General features: G+C 56.0%; 1 protein-coding gene across 1 annotated transcript in view; it reads left to right on the top strand.

Annotated features, from left to right (window-relative positions):
* The window catches only part of EFNB1 (ephrin B1), a 57,960-nt gene extending 45,115 nt beyond the window's left edge, over positions 1-12,845 (top strand). The window contains exons 3-5 of the mRNA XM_064159016.1: positions 9,458-9,550; positions 10,649-10,777; positions 11,780-12,845. Of these exons, the coding sequence (XP_064015086.1) occupies positions 9,458-9,550; positions 10,649-10,777; positions 11,780-12,168 (611 nt within the window). The 3' untranslated portion in view covers positions 12,169-12,845. The remainder of the gene's footprint in view (positions 1-9,457; positions 9,551-10,648; positions 10,778-11,779) is intronic.
* The last annotated feature ends 12,511 nt before the right edge of the window (positions 12,846-25,356 follow it).

Raw genomic sequence — 25,356 nt, forward strand, 5'->3', positions numbered from 1 at the left:
GTCTCTTCTGCCAGGCAAGCAGCAACAGAACAAGGGGACACAGTCTCAAGTTGTGCCAGGACAGGTCTAGGCTGGATGTGAGGAGGAAGTTGTTGTCAGAGAGAGTGATTGGCATTGGAATGGGCTGCCCAGGGAGGTGGTGGAGTCTCTGTGCCTGGAGGTGTTGAAGCCAAGCCTAGCTGGGGCACTTAGTGCCATGGTCTGGTTGATTGGCCAGGGCTGGGTGCTAGGTTGGGCTGGCTGATCTTGGAGGTCTCTTCCAACCTGCTTGATTCTATGATTCTGTCATTCTATGCTGGTCTCTTCTCACAGGTAGTGACAGAACAAGAGAAAGTGGCCTTCAGCTGCACCAAGAGAGGTTTAGGCTGGACGTAAGGAAAAAAGAGTGGTCAAGCATTGGCACAGGATTCCCAGGGAGGTGATGGAGTCACCATCCCTGGAGGTGTTTAAAGGTCATTTAGATGTGGCACTTAGCAATGGTTTGGTGGTGAACTTGGTAGGGTAGGGTTAATGGTTGGACCTGGTGGTCTCGAGGGTCTTCCAACCTGACTGATTCTGTGATTCTATGATATTGAGCTTCCTGCATCCGAGGATGCTCTTCCCAAGGACAAAGCATTTCTAAAGTCACCTCCTGAACATAACCCATTAGCAGAAAATAAGATGTGTTTAACTCAGTGCTCCTGAAACCTGAGATGGCCTGCAGAGGTGATATGATGTGCAGCCTGGGTGATAGCAGCCGGGAGGTGACATCCAGCTGACACCCTGCATCCCCTGCCTGCCCCTGCTCTGTGCCTCTTGATGCTGCCAGATCAGTGTGACTCTGCCTGAACCCCACAAAGAGTGTCCCCTGTGCAGCTGTGGCTCTGCTTCTACCCTCATCCTCTTATAATTTGCCTCCCCTGGGCACATCCAGGGAATCCTCAGGACATGCATGGACCTTGCTTTGGTGACAGTCACCTCTGAGGACTGGCACAGCACTGGGAAAGGGTCAAACTTGGCTCCTCTTGGACTGAACTTCCAGTAAGAGACTTGAAAGGCAGAAGAAACTTGATGAAGACTTGAAAACCATGGCAGTGTTAAGAAGTGACAGGGAAGGGAATGCAGGAGGCAAGTGCAGGGAGCTGCTGCCCTGGCACATGAATTTTAAGAGCCACTTCTTCATTGAGACTCTTCCCTACACTTTTCCTGTGGGATCTTCTACTGCCTCTCTAGGAACAAGGCTTTTTTTGATGGCAAAAGTCTCAGAGACACTATCCCAGCTCCATCCTGGTATGCAAGGCTCTGTGCTGTAGCTTCACCTCCAAGCTGGAATGCTGGATGATCACCAGGCATGTGTGTGTGTGGTCATGAATGTCTGGGTGGGTGCTGGGGGCTCCCAAGAGGTGCTGCCATGCTTGGACTATGAGATGCAGACAGTGCAGTTGATTTGGCATCAGTGATTTCGTTGTGCAGCCCTCTTTCATCTCTAGTATCTGATGCTCTGTGTTCTGAATGCCTCTGGAGCAGGCTGGCAGTGCTGGGGAGGGTGGCCCAGCCAGATCCAGCACTGTCATTTTCATCCCCATGTCCAGAAGCATATCTGGACTTGGTAACTTTCATGTTGTGGTGTGTGAGAAAGCAACACTGCCATGTCTTGGTTCCCCAAGGCCTCTGGAGAATGGTCTGCCCTCTGTGGTCACCTTGGCTGTCCCTTGTTTGCCATGTGTGTGGAAAAGATGGAGGGGAAGCTCTAGGTTCTAACTTGACCCTGACTGGTGGAAACAGACCAGAACATCACACCAGGCTTTGCCTTGGGTGGAGAAAATTAGTGCACTGCCACAAAATGACTCCTACACCAAATTCAGCCTGAATCAGCTCCATTAGGGCATCTCCTCATGGCTTGCCTGGAGACCCACCACTGCTTGGCTGTACTTGCATGCTCCCTCTTGGTGGAAGGGCTTGGTCTGAGGTTGTGACAAGCAGAGTTGCGTGGGTTTGTATCTAAACATCTGTTTATTTAGCCTGGTAAATCTAAGGCTGTGCACATGGTGCTGGTGTGCATTAGCACCTCCAGCTGCACCAGCCATGCTTGAGTGCTCCAGGGCTTCCTAGGAGAGCATGATGCTTTGGAGAGCTGAGATCCATGGCAAACACCTCAGCCATGAAGAGAAGCGCTGTGTTGGCCAGCAGTGTGGTTTGCTGCCTGCCAGCTCACTGTGGCTGTCCCCTGGTGGATGGGCCAGGGCGGCTGTGCCTGTGGGACTGGGGTGGGAATGTGCTGCTGGAACAGCCTCTCGCTGCTCTAGGGGGTCAATGTCATCAGCAGACCCAGAGCCACAGGCTGGAGTGAGCTGGGAGGCAAACCCTGCACGCACAGCTGAAGCTGTGATGGGTGGGAGGCTTTGTGCCGGTACTGGAGGAGTGTAAGCTATGGGGTTGTTCAGCCTGGAGAAGAGAAGGCTCCATGGAGAGACCTTCTGGTGGCCCTTCAGTACTTAAAGAGGCTTGTAAGAAAGGTGAGGACAGGCCTTTTGTCAGGGTCTGTTGTCTGTTGACAGGGGACGATGGTTTAAACCGAAAGAGGAGGATCTAGGCTCTAGACAGGGAAGAAATCTTTTACACTGAGGCTGCTGAGACCCTGTTTCAGGTTGCTCAGGGAGGTGGTAGGTGCCTCATCCTTGGAAACACTCTGGGTCATTTTGTTTGGGGCCCTCTGCAACCTGATCCACTCAGGAGATCTTTCTGCTGACTGCAGGGCAGGCTTGGACTGGATGACCTTTAAAGGTCCCTTCCCACTCAAGCCGTTCCATGATTCTATGAACCCTGGCACAGTATCACCCAGCACACACTGGTGTGGCTCCCGCTGCTGCTTCCTCAGCAGCCTGCAGTGGTCAGCCCTTTGTGGGGGGGTTGCAACTTGCTAGGGCCCCTGTTCACCCCCTGCAGAGAGGACTTGAGCTTCCTCATTCCGTAGCGGTGGTTCCCTGGCTGTGCTGCAGGCAGAGGGAACCTGGCCCTGATTGCTAGGTCGTGAGGAGGATTCTCCATTACATAGTGTAATGGCAGTCCTGAAATGAGCTCCTGTCCAGAGAACAGCTTTTTGTTCTGACCTGCTTGTGTTTGTGAGACCCTGAGGAGCAAATAGAATGATGCAGATAAACAGGATTGGATCCTAGGGTGTGTTAGAAGCTGGTAGGGCAGAGCAGGAGGGTCATGATGGTTGTCTCCATCTCTGAGAATCTCCACACGTTTCCCACCCCCTTGGTAAGGGCCATTGCCATGCACAGAGCAGAGCTGCTTCCTGACAAAAAAGGGGTTTGTGGCTAATGAGGAGTAGGTGGTGGTGGCAGCTGCCAGGGTAGGGATCACTGCCCGTAGTGGGCATCGTCTGCCTCTCTGGAGATAAGCAAAACCTGCCTGAGCATGTTCCTGTGTGATCTGGTCTAGGTTGCCCTGTTCTGGCAGGAGGCTGGACTAGATGATATTTTGAGGTCCCTTCCAGCCCCTGACATTCTATGATTTTATGATTCTCTGATCACCTGGTGCCTACTGGAGACAGAGGAGAGAATGGACCTGAAGCTGACCCCACTGCTGGACTCGCCTGCCAGTGTAGGTGTAGGTGGCAGAGACATCCCAGCTGGCACTGATCCTGGCCAGCTGCATGGACCAGTGAGCCCAGAAGGAGGCAGCCCTTGCACCCTGGGGCACCCTGGGCGTTGGGGTGCTGGGGGAGAGGGGTTGCTTGGCTTTCCCCTTCCCGGAGCAGGCTGGGAATGCCGGAGCAGCTCCTGAGCTGCCAGGAGGCTGTGTGAAACCCTAGCCCTGCACGCTCAGGGCCGGGCCGGGGCTGGGCTGGCTCGCAGACGTGTTTCTGGGGCTGCAGGGGCCCCTTCCCGATGCAGCTGCCTCTGGGCTGGCTGAAGGCTGCTGGCAGGGTGACAGCCAGGGGCTCGGCTCCCCCTGCGCTGCCCTTGCCCCAGCGCTGGCAGCTGACCCAACCGACGTGCCGGGGCCGATGGAAGGGGTTTGGGGGTGATGTGGGGGGGGGGGATGTGAAGCGAGCTCAGCCTCCCTTCAGTGGGGCCCAGCGAGGAAATAATGATGGGGATGCCATGAGCGTGCCCCTGCCACCTCCCAGCTCAGCAGGAGAGGAGGAGGAGGAAAGGGGACTGCAGCCAAGGCGTGCTCTGTGGGCAGCCCCGGGGTGCTGGTGTGCAGCGGAGCGTGCGGGTGCCTCTGCTCAGTGACCTGCAAGTGGCTCTGCAGCAACCTTGGGGTGCCAAAGCCTGGGGCCTCCGTGGTGCCAGCTTTGGCTGGGATTTGGGGGTGGGGAGGAAGGGAGCCCAGTGCCTGGGGCTGGGCACCGGTGCAGCACCTCTGCTGATGCAATGACACCCACAGCTCAGCACTGAGGGTGAATAAAAGAGCTTCTCAGGAGGAGAGGGAAGGTGGTGTGGGCTCAGTTCTGGTTTTAAATAGAGCCTGCTCGTCGATTCACCCGAGAGTCTGCTGGCACAGGGCCTGAGAACGCTGGAGATGGGTAAGACAAATCTTCAGTGCTACCCATAGGGCCTCTACCTGTGCCAGGAGGGGTTGCAGCCTGGGGCGGGTGTCCAGGCTGAGCTAGGGGATGATCTGGGGCTGTTCTGACCCAGCTGCCCCTCTGCAGGGTTGGTTGGTGCCTTCCCACCACTCCAGTCCCTGGCAGTGGGTGCCTGTGGGATGCCTCAAGCTGAGTGATGGAAACGTGAGTGTTGGACAGGTCTGGGGGGCTCGGGGTGGGGGCTGCGTCCAGGCAGCGGCTGGCTGGGGCTGGAGCAGGGCTGTGGTGTGCAGATGGAAGAGTAATTAAGGATAATAAAAGGAAGGAGACTTGGATTCGTTACAGTCTCAGCACATTAATTGTGCTTTGGGGCCCAAATCATAACGGAGTCCAGCTAGAGGGAGTCCAGAAGAGAACCCAAACGTCTCGCTCTGTCCAAAGCTGACCATTTAAGAGACCCTTGCCTTCATCTGCTGCCAGGTATTGCTTCCAGAGCCTCCCATCTGCCAAAACCCGAGTTCTCCTCTGGAATGTTTTTAGGAGAGGAGGAAAAAAGCCAGGGTGACACTCCTGATGGGGAAGCAGAATGTGATGTGTCAAGGACATCACACAGCCCTGCCCGCTGCTGAGAGGTGGAGGCATGGGGGTTGGTGGGGCTCTTAGAGGCATCTGTCTCAGTTTGGTGTGTGTCACCACGCTGAGGCTTGGTATTTCATTGGTCTCTGAGTCATGCCAGCAAGCAGAGGTCCAGCCTGTGTGTCCATGCAGGCTGAGCATCTCTTGTAAATTGACAAGCAATTACATGGTTAATGGTATCAGTGGTAAATCCTCATCACTCAGCAGCCCTGGGCTTAATGCTTCATTAAGGCAAAGGCATCTAATGGCTCTCAGGCTGGGAGCTGCCTTTTCTTCAAGCCCCAGTAGAAATCGTCTGTCCAGGGGCTGCTTTTGCTCCTCCTGTCCTACCAACTGAGCTGTAGGTCCCGCCCAAAATGGAAGAGGGGCAAGAAAATGCTCCCAACCTGCATTGCCTGGGGCTGGCTGGATCAAGCTTTGCTTCTTGAACATAGAAGATTTCACCTCAAAGTGAGGGGAAACTTTTTTACAGTGAGGGTGGCAGAGCACTGGAGCAGGCTGCCCAGAGAGGTTGTGGAGTCTCCTTCTCTGGAGACTTTCAAAATCCATCTGGATGAATTCCTGTCTGGACTACCCTGACAGGGAGGCTGGACTCTGGAGGTGCCTTCCAACCTCTAACATTCTGTGTTTCTGCGATGGAGCTGCACACGGCAGATGAAGCCTGTGGAGATCACAACCATGGTTCCAGACCTGCTATTGCCAGTTCCTTGGATATCCTCAACCTCTCCCTGGGCACAGAGCCTCCTCTTGCCTCTCTTTGCCTGTGGATTTAACCTGTTTCTCCCCTGCATCCCCCTGTGTTTCATCTGCCAGTGAGGATCCTTGTCGTCTCTCCCAGGGAGTATCTCAGGTGCTTTGGACTTGCATCTCACTGCTTGCCAAGTCTCTGCTGGAGCAGGGCTGGATCCTGTGGCCTTCTGTGGCTGAATCTTACACCGTGACAGCAAGAAGCAGGCTGGCAAGATCACCTCTCCATCTCTGAACGTTGTGGTGAGAACTCATGACACCACCATCACAGCCACGAGCCAGTGGGCACCTCCTGGCCGCTTCCAGACCTGCTGCTCAGCAACCTCAGTCCATCCTGCATGTTGATGTAAACGCCACGAGAAGCTTCATTCATCTCTTTTAGCCCTGTGGATGGGATTTTGACTTCTGACAGCCTGGCCAGCTGGGTGGAGCATCTCTCTTTCCTTTGCTGAGGCCCGTTTTGGATCTGTACAGAGCGTGGCAGCATGTGGCCTTGTTTCAAGAGGCTCCACTGGAGACCATCACCATAGCTGGTTTTTTTTTTTCAAGCTTTACCCTTTTAGCTGCCTCTTTTTTTAATGTTCCCTCAAGTAGCTGCTTCATTTCTTCTTATTTTTTTCCCCATGTGGTTCCTTTTCAAAGCTGCTTCCTCCTCCTGTTGTTATGATGATCGGAACAAGAAGAGGCTCCTTGAACAAAGCCCTGCGTGTGGTGTTGGGGGGAGGACACCATGACAATGTTCAGCCACATCCCTTCGTCCATCTCTCTGACTCCAGCTGCTCTTCTCTGTCCTATTTGGACCCCTTTTTTGTAGGTGGTTTTCTTTTGGTGTGTGTCCAAATGCGACGTTTCCAAGGTTGTTTTAAAGGAACTGCTCTCTCCTGTTGCTGCTGTGTGCTCCACTTTTGAGGAATCTTCTGGTTCTCCCTGCCTGAGCCATACTTCTCAGATAGTTTTGATATAATTAGATTATTTCCTTGTAAACAAGACCTTCTGAGGTCTCAGAGGGTTGTGTTTACAGACTGCTCTGTTTTTCCCTACTCCATTCTGTTGTGAAGTCGGTGAAGCCTATTCCAGATGGAGCAAACCATAGCGTGGTGCTGGGAAGCTGGGAATCTCCTCATGGGGCTGCTTTGGGGCTGTGAGCAGGGATGTTTTGTTTTATTTCAACCCCACACCAGTGTCTCTGGCCCAGGAGAGCTGGGCTGGGAACCTGGGAATCTCCTCATGGAGCTGCTTCAGGGCTGTGAGCTGGGATGTTTGGTTTTATTTCATCCCCACACCAGGCATGGTGCTGGGAAGGTGGGAAATCTTTGTGGAGCTCTCTTGTGAAGCCTATTCCAGATGGAGCAAACCATGGCATGGTGCTGGGAAGCTGGAAATCTCCTCATGGAGCTGCTTCGGGGCTCTGAGCAGGGATGTTTGGTTTTATTTCATCCCCACACCAGTGTCTCTGGCCCAGGAGAGCTGGGCTGGGAACCTGGGAATCTCTTCATGGAGCTGCTTTCAGGGCTGTGAGCCGGGATGTTTGGTTTTATTTCATCCCCAAACCAGTGTCTCTGGCCCAGGAGAGCTGGGGGGAAGTCAGGAATCTCTTCATGGAGCTGCTTCAGGGCTGTGAGCTGGGATGTTTCATTTTACTTCATCTCAAATCAGTGTCTGTGACCCAGGAGAGCTGGGCTGAGGAGCCGGGAATATCCTCATGGAGCTGCTTCAGGGCTGTGAGCTGGGATGTTTGGTTTTATTTCATCCCCACACCAGTGCCTCTAGCCCAGAACTGGGCTGTGATACCTTCTGCTGGAGTTAGCTCCCCGAGATGGTTTTAGTGGGGAGTTTGAGCTCAGGCCCCTCTGGCTGGCACTGGGAGCAGCTTGTGCAGGGTGCAGGGGGGTGTTTCTCTGCTTTCCCAGGCATTTGGATCGGGATTTGTGCTGACAGTGTTGCTGTCAGAGCGCCCATCCCAGCTGCGTGGCTGCTGGGAGCTGCTGGCAGGCGAACGCCGCCGTAGGAGAGGCAATAACTCAGTGCTGAGCCCAGCGGCCCTCAGCAGTGAGGCATTTGCTGGGCTTCCACACCACTGCCTCCTCTGCACAGAGGTCCTTGGACAGAGCTGGTGGACTCAGAGCCTGCATCCCGGTGGGATTCTAGCAGAGCTGAGCACTGAATCCTCTTGGAACCATCCAGAAGTGCTCAGGAAAAGGGGTGCAGAAAGACCTTTCTCTATAAGCCAGACTCTTCCTGTCCCCTCCTCCCTGGCGCCCACCAGGGTGGGATGGATTCAGCCACTTGCCCTCCCCACGTCCAGAGTTTTTTTGGGATGAAGGCAACCTGAAACCCTGAGGCAGAGTTTCGGTGTTGAGGCTCAGGGAAGGTGTTGGCTGCACTGTGCTGGCCAAATCCTGCTTTATTTCCTTGCCTCATCTCTGGAAAATTATCCCCATAGCTCCGTGATTCTCCGTTCATCACCTTCCCTGAGCCCCACTTGAGCTGTCTCTGTGCTCCTCCCGGATTTTGTGGCTTCCCTGAGTGAATGAATCCTCATGCCTGGATTTAGTGGAGTAGTGAAATGATTGGTGCTTGCTGAGATGCATGAAGGTGCTGGCTCAAGACCCTGGTCACTGAGGAGAGCCAGAGCCACCAGCCTGACACCATCTCAGCACAGCACCAGCAGGCTCTCGCTGCTGCCGGTGACAGGAGGGCTCAGAAATCAGCTCTTGGAGTATGTGGAGCAGAATCTGCTATTTGGGTGCTTAACCCTGTAATCCACTGGCTTGGCTTTTTTTCTTCTTGTGCCCTGAGCTTCCCCTGCTGTGGCCAAGAGCTGGAGGATACGTGGGTGGAGGGGTCCCTGCGTGGTGGCAGCGGGAGATGCTCAGCTCCCTGCGATCCCGCGGGATCGAAAGGCTTCCAAATCCACACTGGCTAAAGCAGAAAGTTAATGTGGATTTAACTGACTTCTGCCCTGCAATTAAAGCCACTCAACCCCATTGGGGCTCTGAGTTTACATTCTTCACTGAGGCACAGGGTGTAATTATAGATGTATAATTTAAACTCTGCATATGCATGTGCTCCTATTATACACCGAGGAGCAAAGGAAATTATCCAGGAATTAAAGGGGGAGGAGGAGGGTGCCAGAGTGGAGAATGGCTCCTTGTGTGGATGTGGCAGTGAGGGGAAGCTGGAAGGATCACATCCTCATCCTGCAAATGGCTTTAGGAGATGTAGAAAGTGAGAACTTGGAGCAGAAAGTGAGAGCTAGGAGTATTAAACACTTGTGGTGTGCTCCAGACTGGGGCATGAAGAAGTGGTTGTAGTGGGGAGTCAGGAGCAAGCCCCAGTGTTGGGAGGTGCTGAGCTGCTGCCAGGTCCCTTGTGGTACGCAGGGATAGCGAGAACCTACCTGGCAGTGCCTGGGGACAGCAATGATCTGCCCAGTGCTGCCCAAAGGAAGAGCTGAGTCATGCCCAGTGGTGCCTGGGGATAGCTGGGCTCATGGTGCCCATTCGGGTCTCAGGAGCCCTGTGCCTGATGCTTCCTCTCTTTCCTTTCCAGCCACTTCCAATGGGACTCTGGATGGCCTGGAGAACCGGGAAGGAGGGGTCTGCCAGACACGCTCCATGAAGATTGTCATGAAAGTGGGGCAGGGTGAGTCCTGGGGGCTCCCACTGCTGAAATGCCTTTGCCCAGGAAAAGGCCCTGAACCATGGGCCCTGTCTTGCTGTGTTGGGGAGGGATCTGGATTCTGGGAAATGGAGGCCAGCCTGGTTGGTCCTGGGAGACCTCCCGAGTTAGTTCAGTTCAGCAGAATTTCATTTTTAGGATCTTTTTTCTTTTGTCCCTTTTTTCTTTTGCCAACCCTTGCACATGTGTGGTGCTTTGGGATGAAAATGGGATGATTGTTCTGCACTGCTGCGTGGTCTGTGTCCCAGTGGGAAGCCAGCTCAGTGTGGGACCCCTTGGTGGAGGGGCTTTGGCACAGCCAGTGGCCCTGTGTGACTCACTGAGCACTTGAGGAGGAGTTCAAGCTGGGCAGAGCTTAGTACTCGGGCTCAGTGACAATGCCACCATGCTGTGGGGACAGCACAGGCTGATGGTGGCGGTGGGCACCAAGGCTATCACTGGTGGTGGTGCTCCCAGAGCCCCAGCGACACACTGGGCTCGTTTCAGCCCCTGACTTGGATGTGCAGCTCCTGATGGCTGCTTTTCATTAGTGTGGGAAAGTTTTGGGGCCAATATTTGTAACAAACAGGAGAAGCAGTGCTGCAGCCTTAGCAGGCCTTTCTCTTCTCCTTTCCTTTCCCTTTTCCCTTCCCCTTCCCCTTCCCCTTTCCCTTCCCCTTCCCCTTCCCCTTCCCCTTCCCCTTCCCCTTCCCTTTCCCCTTCCCCTTTCCCTTTCCCTTCCCCTTTCCTTTTCCCCTTCCCTTCCCTCTTCCCCTTCCCCCACTTCCACCTCCCCTTTCCTTTTCTCCTCCCCTTTCTCATTCCCCTTTCCCTCCCTCTCCCCCTTCCCCCTTTCCTTCCCCTTCCCCCTTCCCTTTCCCTTTCCCCCTTCCACCTTCCCCCATTACCCCTTTCCCTTCTTTCCCCATGAGGAAACTGCTGCCCTGAAGCAGCCTTGCATTGCTCTTGGGATCTCCCAGCACTCCTGGTCCCATGGAGGGATTTTAGGGGCAGTTCTTTAGGTATCAGAAGAAGCTGCTGCCATCCAGGCTGACTTGAGGTTTCTCATCCATCCCTTCCCAGATCCAAATGCAGTGATCCCAGAGCAGCTGACGACAAGTCGGCCGAGCAAGGAGTCCGACAACACCGTGAAGATCATCACGCAGAGCCCACGCAGCAAGGTCCCCGCGGTGGAGGAGCCTGGCAAGCCTGGTGGGTTTTACTGGGGACACCCCAGGAGACAGGGACCAGGACTTGGCAGGCAGCTGCCAGCAGAGGACATTCAAGCCAGACTCCTTGAATGGCTCCCGGGAATACCGTGTGCCACAAATGCTTTTTTTCCAGAAGCATTGTACCTGCCTCTGCCACCCTCACTGCTTGCAGCATCTCCTTGCCCCAGCCCTGTGCTTCTGGCTAGTGCTTGGTGCAGGCAGCCAGGCTGTGGTGTGGAGCAGCTCGGGTTTGTTTTCCCAGCTCTGGTGTGTCCTGGCAGGAGCTTCTCAGGGAAGTGCTGTTTCAGCACTCTCTTCCTCCTCCTCGCTGCCCATCTGTTCCTTGCACTACATCTGAGAGGGCTTGGAGGAGGTTAGGTCCTTGGGTTTTTGAGCTGAGCCAGTGTGAAAGCCCTTTGAAGGTGGTTTCCTGAGTTCCTGACCCTGCTGAGAGAAAAGTAAAATCAGATGAAGGAGGGAAGAGTTGCTCCTTTCTTCTCACCCGGGACAACCAGCCAAGGGCTGTCTCCTTGCGGGGCTGGGGCTGCCCTGGCCTGGGGGTTGGGAGGAGGTGGTGGGGTCGGTAATTGGATATCAAAGGGCTCCAGATATCAGAGCCCATGTTCACCAGAGCATCCAGGTTTCATGTGGAGACCAAAGGCTTCTGAGGTCCAGACTGGTCATCTCCTGGACATGAGCAATGCTGGGAGATGGAAAGGGGGAGCAATGATGTGGGGTGGAGGAGAGGCTGCGTGGGGTGTTCTCTTTGGGTACCCAGGGCTCCTGCCTGCCACACCCAGTGCCTGCAGACTGGGATTTGTGAGTCTAAGTGGGGTGAGGTGGTGTGGAAATGCTTCTTGGCGGCAAGGGGGCTCCTCCCTATTGCAGACAGCACGGGAGGAAGCTGTTGTGCTGAGTTTGGGGGCAGAGAAGGGCTCTGATGATGCGATCCAGGCAGAGGTGGGGTGCAGGCTGCTGACAGCCCTCTCCCCTCCCATTCCAGGCCCTGTCAACCAGGATGGCCAGGAGACCCAGGGTCCCAGCGACGGCTTCTTGAGCTCCAAGGTAGCAGTCTTCGCAGCAATCGGCGCCGGCTGCGTCATCTTCATCCTCATCATCATCTTCCTCGTCGTCCTCCTGATCAAGATCCGCAAGCGGCACCGGAAGCACACGCAGCAGCGAGCCGCAGCCTTGTCCCTCAGCACCTTGGCCAGCCCTAAATGCAGCGGGAACGCGGGCTCCGAGCCCAGCGACATCATCATCCCCTTACGGACTACAGAGAACAACTACTGCCCGCACTACGAGAAGGTGAGCGGGGACTACGGGCACCCCGTCTACATCGTCCAGGAGATGCCTCCCCAGAGCCCAGCCAACATTTACTACAAGGTGTGAGGAGCAGCCTGGGCGAAGCCGCTGATGCAGGAGCGCGGGAGAAGCCTGAGCCTGGCGGGGTGTGCGTGGGGGTGGGCAGCCGCCCCACCCCGGGTCTGGCGCCGGGAGGGAGGAAGCTGAACCGAACCCCAGAGCCCGTCCCCCCCTCCCCCCCCACCTCTCCCGGCACGGCGGCCGCGGTGCGAGGAGCGCCGGGGTGCGGCGGCGCGGAGCGCGGGTGGCTGCGCTCCCCGCGCTGGCTTCCCCCCCTTTGTATTTAGTTTTGTAGTTCTCAGCTTTTGTAATCCCGAGACTCGAGGGCGAGCCTTCGGCCTCCTCCTCCTCTTCTTCTCCAGACTGCGGCCGGCCGTGCCTTTGGTTTTGTTTTTTTACCGCGCTCGCTCGGACACCGCAGGCAAACCCGGAGACTCCGCTTCCCCCACCTTTCCGTTTTGGGATACCATCCTCACCCCCCTCCCCGCCACGCCGCCTCCTCCCGCCGAGAAGTGCCCCGTGCGCCCGGTGCCGCGTCGGCCACCGCTCAGCTCCCGCAGCCTCGGGCCGAGGAGCTGGCAGGAGGAGGAGGAGGAGGAGGATGCTTTGCCTAGGTGCCAAGATGCAGACGACTGTGCAGGGAGGAAGCTGGCGACCCCGACTTACTACTACTACTATTATTATTATTATAATAATTATTTTAATTTTTTTGGGGGTTGTTGTTTTAAATGTTTTTGGGGTTGATTTATTTTTTTTGGGGGGGGGGGGAGCGGGGAGGGGGTGGGGGTAAGGTTTTGATTTTGGTCAATTCCTGGCGGGATCCCTGCCTGCTGGCCCCGCTCCGGGTGTGCGCCGTTGCCTCCTTCCAGCTCGCCGTTCCCCACGGGGGGCAGACCACGCTGCTCCTGCTGCTGCCCTCTTCGACCTGTCCTAGCCCCTGTTGACTCTGGGTTTAGTCTCTTTATAAAACGAAAGAAACAAGAAAACCCCACAGTTATCCCCAGACCTTGAGCCTTCAGTGCACCAGAACCCAAGCTGCTCCTCCTGCCCCCCTCCCAGCCTCAGCCCGGCAGCTTTCCCTCACCCTGCTGCCAAGAAAAGCTCTTGCTTGGGGGGTTTCTGTGTGGCTGGAAGTGAAGTGGGGCGTGGGGGGATAGTGGGAGAGCATGGGAGAGCTGCAGACCACACTCCTGTCCCCCAGCCTTGGAAAGGAAAACTGGAAAACAAACCATTGACCTGCACTGAGGGGAAGCTAGGGGTGCCAGGAAGGAGCTGGAGGCACCAGGAGGAGCTAGGGGTGCCAGGAAGAAGCTGGAGGCACCAGGAGAAGCTGGGGGTGCCAGGAAGGAGATGGAGGCACCAGGAGAAGCTAGGGGTGCCAGGAAGGAGCTGGAGGCACCAGGAGGAGCTAGGGGTGCCAGGAAGGAGCTGGAGGCACCAGGAGAAGCTGGGGGTGCCAGGAAGGAGCTGGAGGCACCAGGAGGAGCTGGGGATCCCAGGAAGGAAGTGGCCAGAGCTTGTTTCAGGAATGGAATCCCCCAAGGAAGTGTCCCTGGAGCTGGCTCTAGCACTGAACTTGGCTTGGTTGAGAGTGGAGCTGAAGGCTCCTGGTAACCCTCTGTGGGCACTGCCTTTGGGGACTGGCCCCCAGCAGTGCCTGCCCCCTACCTGGCCATGCTCCTGGGATCATGGAGCTGTGCTACCTCCCATGAGTCCTGCAGCCTGGGCTTGCCCATTCCTGCCCTAAACTGGAAGGGTCTGAGCCTTGGGCTCTTCTAGTGATATCCTCAGCTTCCTCATCCTAGGAGGACCCACCAGCACTGTGGCTGATGCCAGCGAGCCCAGTGGTGCTGTTGGCAGTGTCCTTGGGCTGTCGCAGCCCGGGGGGTAGTGGCCACCCCCTCCTTCCATGCTTTCTTTTCCTTTCAGAAGTAGCTGCTTGTGCTCAGGGAGCAAGCGGGGGGCAGGTGGTGGGTTTGGGGTGGCACGAGGCTGGTTTTGTCCCCACCTGTCCCCAGGGCCTTGAAACCTGCCTTAGGAAGTGCCCAAAGAGCAAGAGAGCTGCTCTGCAAAAGTGCCTTGACAGGAGTGGGCAGGAGGGACAGAGCCTGGTGGCTTGGGTGCTGTGCTGGGGGGCCAGCTGTGGTCTAGAGCATCCCTTGGCATCACGGTGTTGGTTGTTTTTTGGTTTTAAAGGCAGGAGAAGGCAGCAGTTTGGGCTGGAGCAGAGCAGGTTGCCCCCAGTTCTTCCCCCTACCCTAGGCATCCCAAGGTGATGACAACTTCCAGGGTCCTAAATCTCCTGCTTTGGAGGGAGGAGCCACAATGGGTGCTCTCCCATGCCCAGCCCTTCTCCTTGCCCTGCTGTGTAGCACCTTTCAGCCTCTTTTCTTCCACATCATCCATGCCAGCACCGCCTGCCTCGGGCTGCTGAAGGGCTGAGTGCTGCTCTGGCCAGGAACCCCCCCATTCCTCACTTGGGATCCTGCTCCCTGATATTGTCTTAAAAGTTCCCCTTTCCCTCTTCCTCTTCCATCTATAGAACCATCACATGCAGCTCCTGGTGGGAGCAGAGCCCCAGTAGGGTGGGGGAGGGCTGATGATGATGGTGGTGGAGAAGGATGCTGTAGCACTGAGGAGATCTTCCTGGAGGAGGCAGTTTGAGGGGATGATTTGGGGTTTTTTGGGTTCCCTTTTGGAGGAGAAGAAATCTTAAGCACAGGATCAGCCCAAAAGCAAGCTGACAGCATTGGTGGCTGTCCCCCCTCTCCCCAGGCTGGGCTGTGGCTCATTGCTGGTGGGGAGGGCAACCAAGAAGCCTTGTAAATATGTGAAGAAAAGGTGAAATCAGAACTCTTGGGGTTTTTTGCTGAGCACCTCAGCCTGCTGGGTCCTGATATGGAGCGTGTCCCTTCAGCCCTGTCCACTGAAGTTTGGTTGGGTCCTCTCTCTCTCTCTCTCTCTCTCTCTCTCTCTTTTTTTTTATCCTTTTGGGTTTTTTTGTTCTTTTTGTTGTTGTTTTATTTTTTTTGCCTTTTTTTCCCTCCCTTCCCCTCCCCCAAACCACCCCCCCCCCCCTTCCCCCGTTTTTGTTTGTGTAAATACTAGTCTTTTTTGGAAGAAATAATGTAAAGATGTTTTGTATAAACTCCGAATTATTTTCTGGTTGCTTTTTCTTAGGAAAAAAAAAACACACAAAAAAAAAAGAAGAAAAAAAAAAACAAACCAAACAACCAAACAAATGAAAACTTAAAAAAAAAAAAAAAAGAAAAAAAGAGGAAAAGGTCAGGAAAAAAAAAAAAAAAAGGCCAAGAAAAAAAAAAAGAGAAATGTTAACCACGAGAACGGGTGTAAAACATTTGTCATACGGCGCTCAGCCCCGCAGCTGCCCCCTGGGGTGTGCTGGTGTGCAGGCAGGATGGCTCCAAGGTGGGGCTAGGAGGGTCAGGGGGTCATCCCCTTGATATAATGCAGGAGCTGTTGGGTCCCAAGCAGAGAGTGAGGCTGGGAATGCTGGCTCTTTCTTAGCTCCTTCCTGGCTCCTTCCCAGCATGGGCAGCAGGGTTAGTTGTGTTCCTTGCTTTGCCAGCACAGCCCCGGTGCTTGTGGCAGGAGCTGGCTCGTTCCCAGCAGGTTTCTCTTAGGTCTAGACAGAGCTTCCAGATCCCCACTCGTGGCAGGGTTGGAGCTGGTTCATGCTGGATGGATTTCTGACCACCCTGGGTCTGGACAGAGCTTTCAGCCCTGGCCTGAGCTCAGGCAAGGGGCTCTGTAACAAAAAAAACCCAGCAAATTTCTCTCCTCTAACCAAAAATGCCAAACCTTGGGATGCATTACTCAGTGCAGCATCCCCGGAGCTGTGGAACTGCCTCTGTCGCAGGTCCTTTTCCCCAGCTATCTCAATTTCCCACTTGCCAACCACCAGCCCACCGTAGCCCAGTCTCTGCTTGGTGCCCAGGCTGGAGGTGTTGCTCTTCTTAGCAGCACCCATGGTTTGTGTTTTGAGGGTCCCTGCCCTCAGACAGGTGGCTGATGCCCACCAAGCCATCTCTGCTGTCACCACCATGCCTGCCAGTGGGCACCTGGGAGCTCCTTGTAGTCCCAGTTGCTCGCTGGGGCCACTGAACCTGCATTATATCAGCAGAGTGAGGAGGGGCTGCCCTAGGGTCCTCCCTCCCTCCCTCCTGGCTGCTCCTCACACCAGCACCCCCTCACCACGCTCCCACATTTCAGAGCTGTGACCACGTCTCCATCCCATGACGTCACATCCGCACCCTCGCCAGGGTCCCGCATCCCAAGGTGCGGAGAGTCCCCTGGGCAGCCTCGGGCTCAACCCCAGGATCCACCCCAGGGCCTGCCAGCTGCGGGGCTGCTGCCACCCCCACTCACCCTGTGCCCTTTGCTGCAGGGCTGGCACCGCTGGAGCATCCGGGCTGCCTGATTCTCCTGGTCCATCCTCCTCTGCTCTTACCCAAGAGGTGGATTTGGGCTTGAAGCCTGGATGCTGACCAGTCCCAGTGCCAGTGCAGGGCACCGTGGGATGAGGGCTTGGAGGGCCTGGGGATTGCCACTGGCACTCAGGCACCGCACAACCTGGGGGATGCCAAGGCTTTGGCTGTGGCACAGAGGGCCCCTCTGTCCCAGGATCTCCTTGGGGGGTGCACATCCCAGAGCAGGGCTCGGCAGTCCCACGCTGGTTGATCATCCGGTGAGGCTCCAGTGGTGCTGGGTGGCGAGGTCCCTTGGGCCGCACTCCCTGGAGCCGCAGAGTGTTTTGTTCCTTCGTGTCATGTTCTTCTGTTCGATTCCTCTCGCCTCCTCCCCAGCTCTCTCCTGCCCAGTAGCATATCATCGGCATCGGTAACCAGCTCTGTGGCACCTCCACTCCATGGAGCCGTGATGGAACCTGATATATTGTTAAATAAAAGGGTTTTTTTCCTATGGAACCCTGGCTGTCTCCCGTGTGCTTTTTTGCTGCCCCAGCTTGGCTCGCAGTCTGGGCTGAAGAGATGTGCCACAAGCCAAGTTCGTGCAGGTCCTCACAAGCTTTTCCTCTTGCTGTCAGAGGGAGCTCTGCTGGGTTTGCTTTGGGCAGCGTTCAGAATGTGGAGGGCTTTGTCATCGTGCTTGCGGCAGCTCATGTCGTGTGAGTGACTCGATGGACTTAAAGCTGGCTATGGATGGATGCTGTTGGATTTGGCCAGCAGGGCAAGGGAAGTGATCCTCCTCCTCCTCCACACTGCTGAGACCCCACCTGGAGTACTGCATCCAGTTCTGGAGCCACTGTTACAAGAGGGCTATGAATGTGTTGGAAGTTGTCCGGAGGAGGGCCACAAGGATGAGCAGAGGGCTGGAGCTGCTCTGCTGTGAGGAGACACTGAGGAATTTGGGGCTGTTCAGTCTGGAGAGGAGAAGGCTCCCAGGTGGCCTTATTGTGGCCCTTCAGTATCTGAAGGGGGCTACAAGAAAGATGGGGAGGGACTTTTTAGGCTGTCAGGTAGTGATAGGACTGGGGGGGATGGAACAAAGCTGGAAATGGATAGATTCAGCCTGGATGTGAGGAGGAAGTTGTTCAGCATGAGAGTGGTGAGAGCCTGGCAGGGGTTGCCCAGGAAGGTGGTGGAAGCCTCGTCCCTGGAGGTGTTTAAGGCCAGGCTGGATGAGGCTCTGGCTAGCTTGATCTAGTGTGAGGTGTCTTTGCCCATGGCAGGGGGGTTGGAACTAGATGATCCTTGTGGTCCCTTCCAACCCTGTTACTCTGTGATGATATTAAAGGTCTGTTGTCAATGCCCAGTACCTGGAAGTGCTCAAGGTCAGGTTGGGTGGGGCCTTGGGCAGCCTGGTATAGAAGGAGGTGTCCCTGCCCTTGGCAGGAGAGTTTGAAGTAGATGATCTTTTAAGGGCCCTTCCACCCCAAACCAGTCTGTGATTCTATGGTTTTATGATGCCCCATGCCTGGAAGGTCAGGTTGGATGGGGCTTGCAGCAATCTGGTCTAGCTGAAGGTGCAGAGAGGTTGGACTAGATGGTCTTCCAGGGCACTTCCAGCCTAAACCAGGCCATAATTCTATGATTTTTCCAACCTAAATGGTGATTCTGTAACTCTGCTTTCAGCCTTCCTTGGAGGCTCCCAGAGGGTGACCATCACCTCCCTGGCTAACGGGAGCAGAGATGCTGGCACATTCTTTGGCTTGTCATGTGTCCTACCTGGTGGTCCCCATGCCCCAGGAGCTCAAGAGGTTGGGAGCAAGCAGAGCCTCGTGGGATGGCTTTGGGACAGCATTGTTCATCCCACTGAGTGGCTGACAGTGATTTATTCATTCCTCAGTGTGCCTCCATTTGATGAGTTATTAAAAAGTCATTTCAGGAACTGTTCTGGCCGTAAATCCTGAGCAGATGGTGCTTCTGCCAGCTCCACAATGGGCTCCACCACAGTCATTGCTCTTCATAACCAGCCTTCACGGAGCACTTGGCATTGCTGAGAGGTACCACGCACTGAGCACGCCAGGGGTGAGGCAGCAGGCCTGGGTGGCAAATGCTTGAGGGGGTTTTCATCTGCCTTCCTTGGCCTGAAGCTCATCATTCTGATTTTGGTGGGCTTTTGACACCTCTTTGCTGCAGGGACAAGAAGGTTCCCCTCCCTTCTTTGCCGCCTTGGTGAGTGCAGCTCTGTGGCTATGGCTGATTCCTTGTCTGGGGGTTGTGTCTCCTGGGAGCAGCACAGGATGGCACAGTGGCAGCTCAGGGCTGAAGGTCCTGGGAAAGGGCAGTGCTGAAGCCACTACAATGCTGGATCTGGGATGCAGGATGAAGGATGCTAGGATGTGCAGGCTCAGATGGAGCAGGATGATGGAGAAGGAGTCCTCTCCCATTCATTGCTCAAAGCAATGTGGGGATGTGAGTGCCAGCCAGTGGTGTCCCAGGCAGAGGCTGTGTGCAGCCTCTGGATGCAGATCCCAAGGGACCAGTGTGGTGGTGTGGAGCCTGGGGCACTGTGACCTTGCCAATCTCCAGCTCAGACCAGGAGAACTTTCACCTTAGAGACCTTTCATCAACAGGTAGAGGAAAAACCAGGGTGCAGCAGGGCACCCAGAGGGCAGCTTCCTTCTACCTCACCCGGCAGTTGCTGTAGGAGAGGATGGAGGAGTGGAAGCTCTGCCTGGTGTGAACCTTGTCTGCATCCATCTAGGCTGTCTCATCCTTTAAAGAGATAACTTCATTCCTGTGAAGGTGCTGAGGCACTGTCCTAGTGTAGCCCAGAGAGGTTGTGGAGCCTCCTTCTCTGGAGATATTCCAAACCCACCTGGGCATTGTGATGATCCTGGGCAAGCTGCTGTGGGTGACCCTGCTTTAGCAGGGAGGTTGGACTGGGTGATCTGCACAGGTTCCTTCTGATCCATCCTGTGCTGAGATTCTGTGGCTGTGGATGCTGGGCTTCCTGCTTACTGCAGGGATGCAGGAAGAGATGAGTTGGGTCTATGGGGTCTTGGAGGGAAAAATGAGGCTGAGGCACCAAGAGAGGGTGGAGGATGAGCTGAGCTGCTTCTTGGGCAGTGTGTGAGGGGTGAGAGACGAGGTGGGCTGAGAAGATCAAATGCAGCAGGCTGGCTCGCAGGTGTTCGGGCTGCAGGGACCATGCCAAGGTGTCTGTGGGAGTGAGCAGGGGCTGCCTGGAATTGGGGTCAGGGTGGGAGGAGTGGGCCTTTGGGTGTGACAGACGTGCTTCTATGTGGTTTGCTGCTTTGGAAATCTTCCTGCTCTGCATGCTTTGATCCCAGTGTGAATTAAATAATGCTTTTAATTTTAAAACAGCTTCGCTGGTCCCCGATGCCCAAAGGGAAAATTTGTAAGAGCCAAACTTGCTGGGACCTGCCAGAGGAGGAGAAAAGCACTTTAACAGGTTCCTGTAACAGCCCATGAGTGGGAGCCTGGCAGGTTTCTCCCTTCCAGCTCCAGAGCTGCTCTGGGTGGGCTTAACAAGGGACCCAGCACAGGCTTGGGGGCACCCACTCCCACTTGGTGGTGTGGACTCTCTTGGATCCATGGGCTTTCACCCAGTGGCCCTACCCATTGAATCATTTTGGTTGGAGAATGCCTTTCAGATCACTGAGTCCAGCCATTATCTAACCCTGCCAAGCCTGGTGCTGAACCATGTCCATGTGTGCCTCTAGGCTGCTGCTACCACGGGGCATGGGTATGATGGAGATGAATCATCCCTGTTGCCCCAGGCTTTGAGGAGCTGCTACCCTCCCCTCCTCCTCCTGATCTTCCTCACACCCTGATACAAGATCCTTCAAGAGTGCTGCAGCTTGGAAAGGCTTTACCTGGGAGCATCCTCAGCTCTGGCTGAGGTGGGAAGAGGGCATCCAGCTGTGGGTGCCAGCACCCACAGAGACACAAGGTGTGATGGCTTTGCTCCCAAGGGCTGGCTGGTTGCAGCAGGGATCAGCAGGATCTTGCCCAGGAGCCTTTAGATCTGGAAAGTTCATTACAGCTGCAAAGCTGCTGATGTTTTTGGACGTCTATCAGGACTGGAGAAGATATTTTAATTATTTAACATAAAGGAGCTCTCTGTCAAGTTTATTAACTCACCCTTGGCCGGATCCCTCTTGGCTCTGAAGCAGCTGCTGGGAGCGTTTGCAGCAGCTGGGTGCTGAATGCAGGAGCCGGCATGGGGGTGGCATGGCCAGGGTGGCCCCTCATGTGTGCCTGCTCTGCTCTGTGTAAGGAGGAGCCCATGTGGGAGCCACCTTTGAGTTTCCCACCGTTCAACCAGGTAAAAAACTACCTTCGTGGTGGGTGATAAAGGAATAACATCTGCAGCACTTCCAGCTCTGGGTTGAGATGAGACTCGACTGGAGACAGGGCATCGAGCTGTGGGGCTTAGGCTGAGCTCTGGCACGGGAAGCTCGTAGGGTGCTCCATGGGACTGCTGGGAGGGTGTGTGCTAGGGCTGCAGCATCGCCCCTCACACCACACACCCCACGGCATCCCTGGGTGCTATGGGCAGAGAGATCCAAGCACAGGCTTGGCCACCTCTGTTCTCATGGCCACAGCCTTGCTTACCAGTGGGTCCAGGTTACTTGGCAGCAATCTCCCTGAGTGGAGAGCAGACCACAGAGAGACACTTGATGCTTTTCAGAGGTTTTTGGTGCATTCCAACGCCTCCGTTGACGTAGGTGCCTCCCGGTGTGTGCCAGTGTGCCAAGGGGTTGGAGCAGGGGTGGCAGCAGCACGGGGGGCAGCGAGCCTGCAGCCGTGGCTCCATGCACTTCTGCTGTGCAGGTTGCGCTGGTGCTTTGCAGCTGCACCCGTCCTCCTCTCCGCTCCGCTCCTTCCCTGGAACTTCCCTTTCCCAGCAGCAGCTGCTGTGGGATCAGCCAGCCCCAGGAGGCACCGGGAATGGAGCCTGAGCACCCTGCTGCTCATCGCGGCCACGCATTGCCCTGGGTCTCGGCTGCCCCGAGGATGAGCAGGGCAGCACAGCCGCAGTTCCCCGGCTGCGCCAGGTTCCTCCTCCGTTGCCACACCGTTTTACCTCCTTTTCCTGCACACAGCCGCCCTGCCCAGCCCTTCTCCAGCACTTCTACTCCGCCCAGCCCTCCGCCAGCACTTCCACTCCAAGGGGGAGCATCTGCAACCCCCCAGCCTGTAAGAACCTGTGTAAGAGCAACGCCTTTTAACAGCCCCTGGCTGGGCCAGCTGCTGCACGGAGGAGCGGGAAGTTTATCCTTGTTTTCCCTGTAGTGCATCCAAAATAACTAACAGGTTCCCCTGGTCGAGGCGCTGGGCTCTTCTCCCGGCCAAGCTTTCTGCGGCATCCACTGACGCTCCTGCACCTGGTTTCCACGCTCGCCCAGAGAGGAGCCTGGAAGATCCATCAGGCTGTCGTGGAATGCAACGAGTCCCGCGGGCTCCGTAATGAGAGCAATAACGGCCAGGCACCGGAGAGCCGTTTGTCACCAGCCCATCGTGCAGGGACAGTGCCGGGGCGTGGGGGACCAGCGGTCTCTGCCCTGGGGCTGCCCGATGCTGCTGGCTCGCTCTGCACCTCTGCCTGCGAGAAGAGGAGGAGGAGGAGGATGCCAAGGCGGCAGGTCAAGATCCAGCGCTTGCTCTGTGTTTCTGCGCAGCAGCCATCAAGCGGCATCGTCCTGCGTGATCGCGAAGCCATCTGTGCCCCAAGGCAGAGCAAAGCTGGGACGAGAGAAAAGCCAGCCCAGGCTCCACACAAAGGACCAGCAGTTCTCTGTAGCTAAAACCAGCTCAGCTCCAGAGCTCCAAGAAAGGCATCACATGCTGCCAAGGGCTTTTTTTTTTTTCTCTGCAGGCCTGAAGCCAGGGTGATGGCTGCAGCCTTGTTCTCTGGCAGAGCTTCCAGCATCCTGAAACGGCTCTTCCCTGGATGTGGAAGCCTGTGTGCAGGGAGGGAAGAGCCATGGGACACACACGCCCCGTGCATGAACCCCCCCAAGTTGCCAGCAGCCTGGTGGGACAACCATGAGGAAAGGAGTGGGCTGAAGGGGCAGCAGGGCTGAGAAAGGGAAAGGACCTTCTGGAGAAGGTGCTGGAGAGCCAAGGAGGGAGGAGGTGGTGAGTTTGCTTCCAACAGGAGCTTTGAGATAAAACCAGTAGTTTCTCATTTGTTAAAAAGTGGAATGAAAACAAATGTTGCTCTGCAGCAAATGTCAATTAATTATGTGCAAGGTTTTAATGTTGCTGAAACCCAACGCTCAGAGAGGGTCCCCTGGCTGCTGGAGGAAGCACTGAGCTGTGCCTTTTTCTTGTCTTGCTGGAGGATGAAAGGTAAATGTGAAATGTCGGTGCTGAGGCCACCCTGTGAGCCCGGGTTGGGGGGATCCTGCTTCTCTGCCAGCCTGGGGGTTGGGCTTTACACCTCTTACTTGCTTGTTCTGTGCCCCTGCCTGTACAGTAGTGTCCCTGGGTGCAAAGAGAGGTAAGGGCACTGGGATGTGTCCCGAGGGGCTGAGATGTGAGCTGTGCACCCATCACTTCATCCCACCCCACAGAGAGGTGTAGCTGAGTCTTTCCTGCCACCTCCTGCACCCCAAGGCCAGCACTGAGAGCACAGGGGCTGTAATTTGGGCAGAGGCATGACACAGAGCTGTGTGTTGGGGTGATGCCAGGCAGGCCTCCTGTCCCCATCTCAGTGATTTCCTCTTGCCTTGGACCAGCTCTCCCTTCCCTGGCTGGGAAGGGCTGAGTGAGGCTTTGGTTTCAGCTGGGTTCCCCCCCCCCCCTAATTCCTGCAGCCTGGTGTAATCCTCCTGAGTGATCCCAGCGCCAGGTTCCTGCTGGAAATTGGCTCTTGCTGTGGCTCTGGGGTCTTTGTAAGGTAGCAGAGCCAGAATGAAAAGAGAGCTGGCGATTCGGAAGGGCAGGGGCTGGGGAGGCTTCTCTCTATGCAGGCTGGGGGGATGGGGACAGAGGACCTCAGGTGGGGACCCAGCTGGTGTCTGGCACAGAGTGGAAAAAGCCCCAGTTCCCACCAGGAGCTGGAATGGGGCTGCCCCTGAGGTGTGGGTGCCCATGAGATGCCTGGTAGCAGGAAGCAGAGAGCTGCTCTCTGTGCCCAGGAGATGCCCTGGCTAAGGGTGGGCTTCTCTGAGGTCTTTATCCTTACAGTGCTGTAGTGGTGTGGATGGAGCTGGGGGGAGGGACAGAAGGAAAAGGTGGTGAGATGGAGTGGTGTGTGAAATGGCAGCGTGTTGCCAGAGCTGGGAGCACAAAGGCAGCTGCCTGCCGAGCTTATTTTCCTTTGCATTAATGAGAGACAAGTGCCAAGAGGTTTCCTGCTGCCCTGGCCCTCTGGTGGGGCTGCCTGGGCTGCTGGCAGGTGGCTTCTGCCCGGCACTGCCCGCTGCTCTGTAAGACTGGTGCTGCCCATCTTGGATGGGAAAAGTCTGGACACTGGCTTCCTCTTGAGAAAGAAGGTGCCATTTCCCTGGCTGCCCCTGGCACAGCGCTTGGCATGGTCCTGCTGCTCACTCATGGGCACTGGGGTTGTGATCTCCTCGCAGCTTCTGGGCGGTTGGTGCCCAGTTCTGTGCCTGCAGCATCCCAAAGTGCTATAATGCTCAGAGCTGCCCAAGCCTGTTGCAGGCCACATGCCAGCAGCCATGTCCCCGAGCAGTGATGGGAAGCAAGCGGAGGGCACGGCGCAGGGCAGGGTGGTAGAGGAAGCTGTGTGGCACAGTCTCCCAAGAAGACACACCTCAGTGCATGCCAGCAGCATCCCAGTGAAGAGCTTTTAACTTCTACCTGTGGGCAGCTCTTGTTTCACCTTCTGTGTGACCTTGGCCAGTTCCCAGCTAGCTCCATGTGCCAGGGCAGCAGGATCTTGCAAGAATATCAGCTCCCATCCCTGCATGACTCTGGACTGGCTCTAAGTGGAAAAGTAGGTGGTGAGAAAGACACACAACGAACTTCGGCATCCTGCTGCTTCATGCAGGAAAGGTGTTGGACGTTCGTCATGTGCCTAACGGCCCAGCCTGGGGAGGGACGTGAGGAGCGAGCAGCCGCATCACAAAGAGAGCTGAGCTGAGCTGGAGCTGTGCTACCCGGGAAAAGGCTTCTCAGGGAATGGATGGGGATGGCTGGACTTCATTCCAACAGAAGGCAGCTCTGGGCAGGCAGAGAAGGATGTGTAGGTCCTGCTGTTTCTTCCCATCTCTGCCTGTCCCCTCCCTCCCACCTCCTTCTCCCACCTCCCACCCATGAACCCAGGACCGCAGCCTTGCCAAAACCCGACGCCTCTCCTCTCCCCTCCCCGGACTTCCAATAATAATCCCGGTGCCTGCTGGGCTTTGCTGCTCTTGGACGCCGGAGTGGGGCTGGAGCGGTGGCCACGTAAGGCGATACTCCGGCGAGAACCGCAGCTGAACAAAGCCTCGACTGTCTGCCAGCCGCTCCGCTCCCCCCGGACCCCCAGCGCCCGCCGCGGGGTCAGCAGGAAATTAATCCCAGCCCGGGGTGAAAGGGTTAATGAATGCTGATTTTACAAACACCGCCCGCTATCCTTCCCCAAACTAATAGAGGGATAATTAGCTCTTAATAAACGGGAAAGATGAGCCCGGCTGTCCCGGGCAGGGGTGTGAAGAGATGGGTGTCCGTGGGCTGGGCAGTGCCTGGCAGCCGTGGGGCAGCCGAGGGCTGGGAGTTTCATCCTGCACCTCGATGAAGGACCTGGGCAGTT

This window comes from Pogoniulus pusillus, chromosome 19, assembly GCF_015220805.1.
Source record: "Pogoniulus pusillus isolate bPogPus1 chromosome 19, bPogPus1.pri, whole genome shotgun sequence".
NCBI lineage: Eukaryota > Metazoa > Chordata > Aves > Piciformes > Lybiidae > Pogoniulus > Pogoniulus pusillus.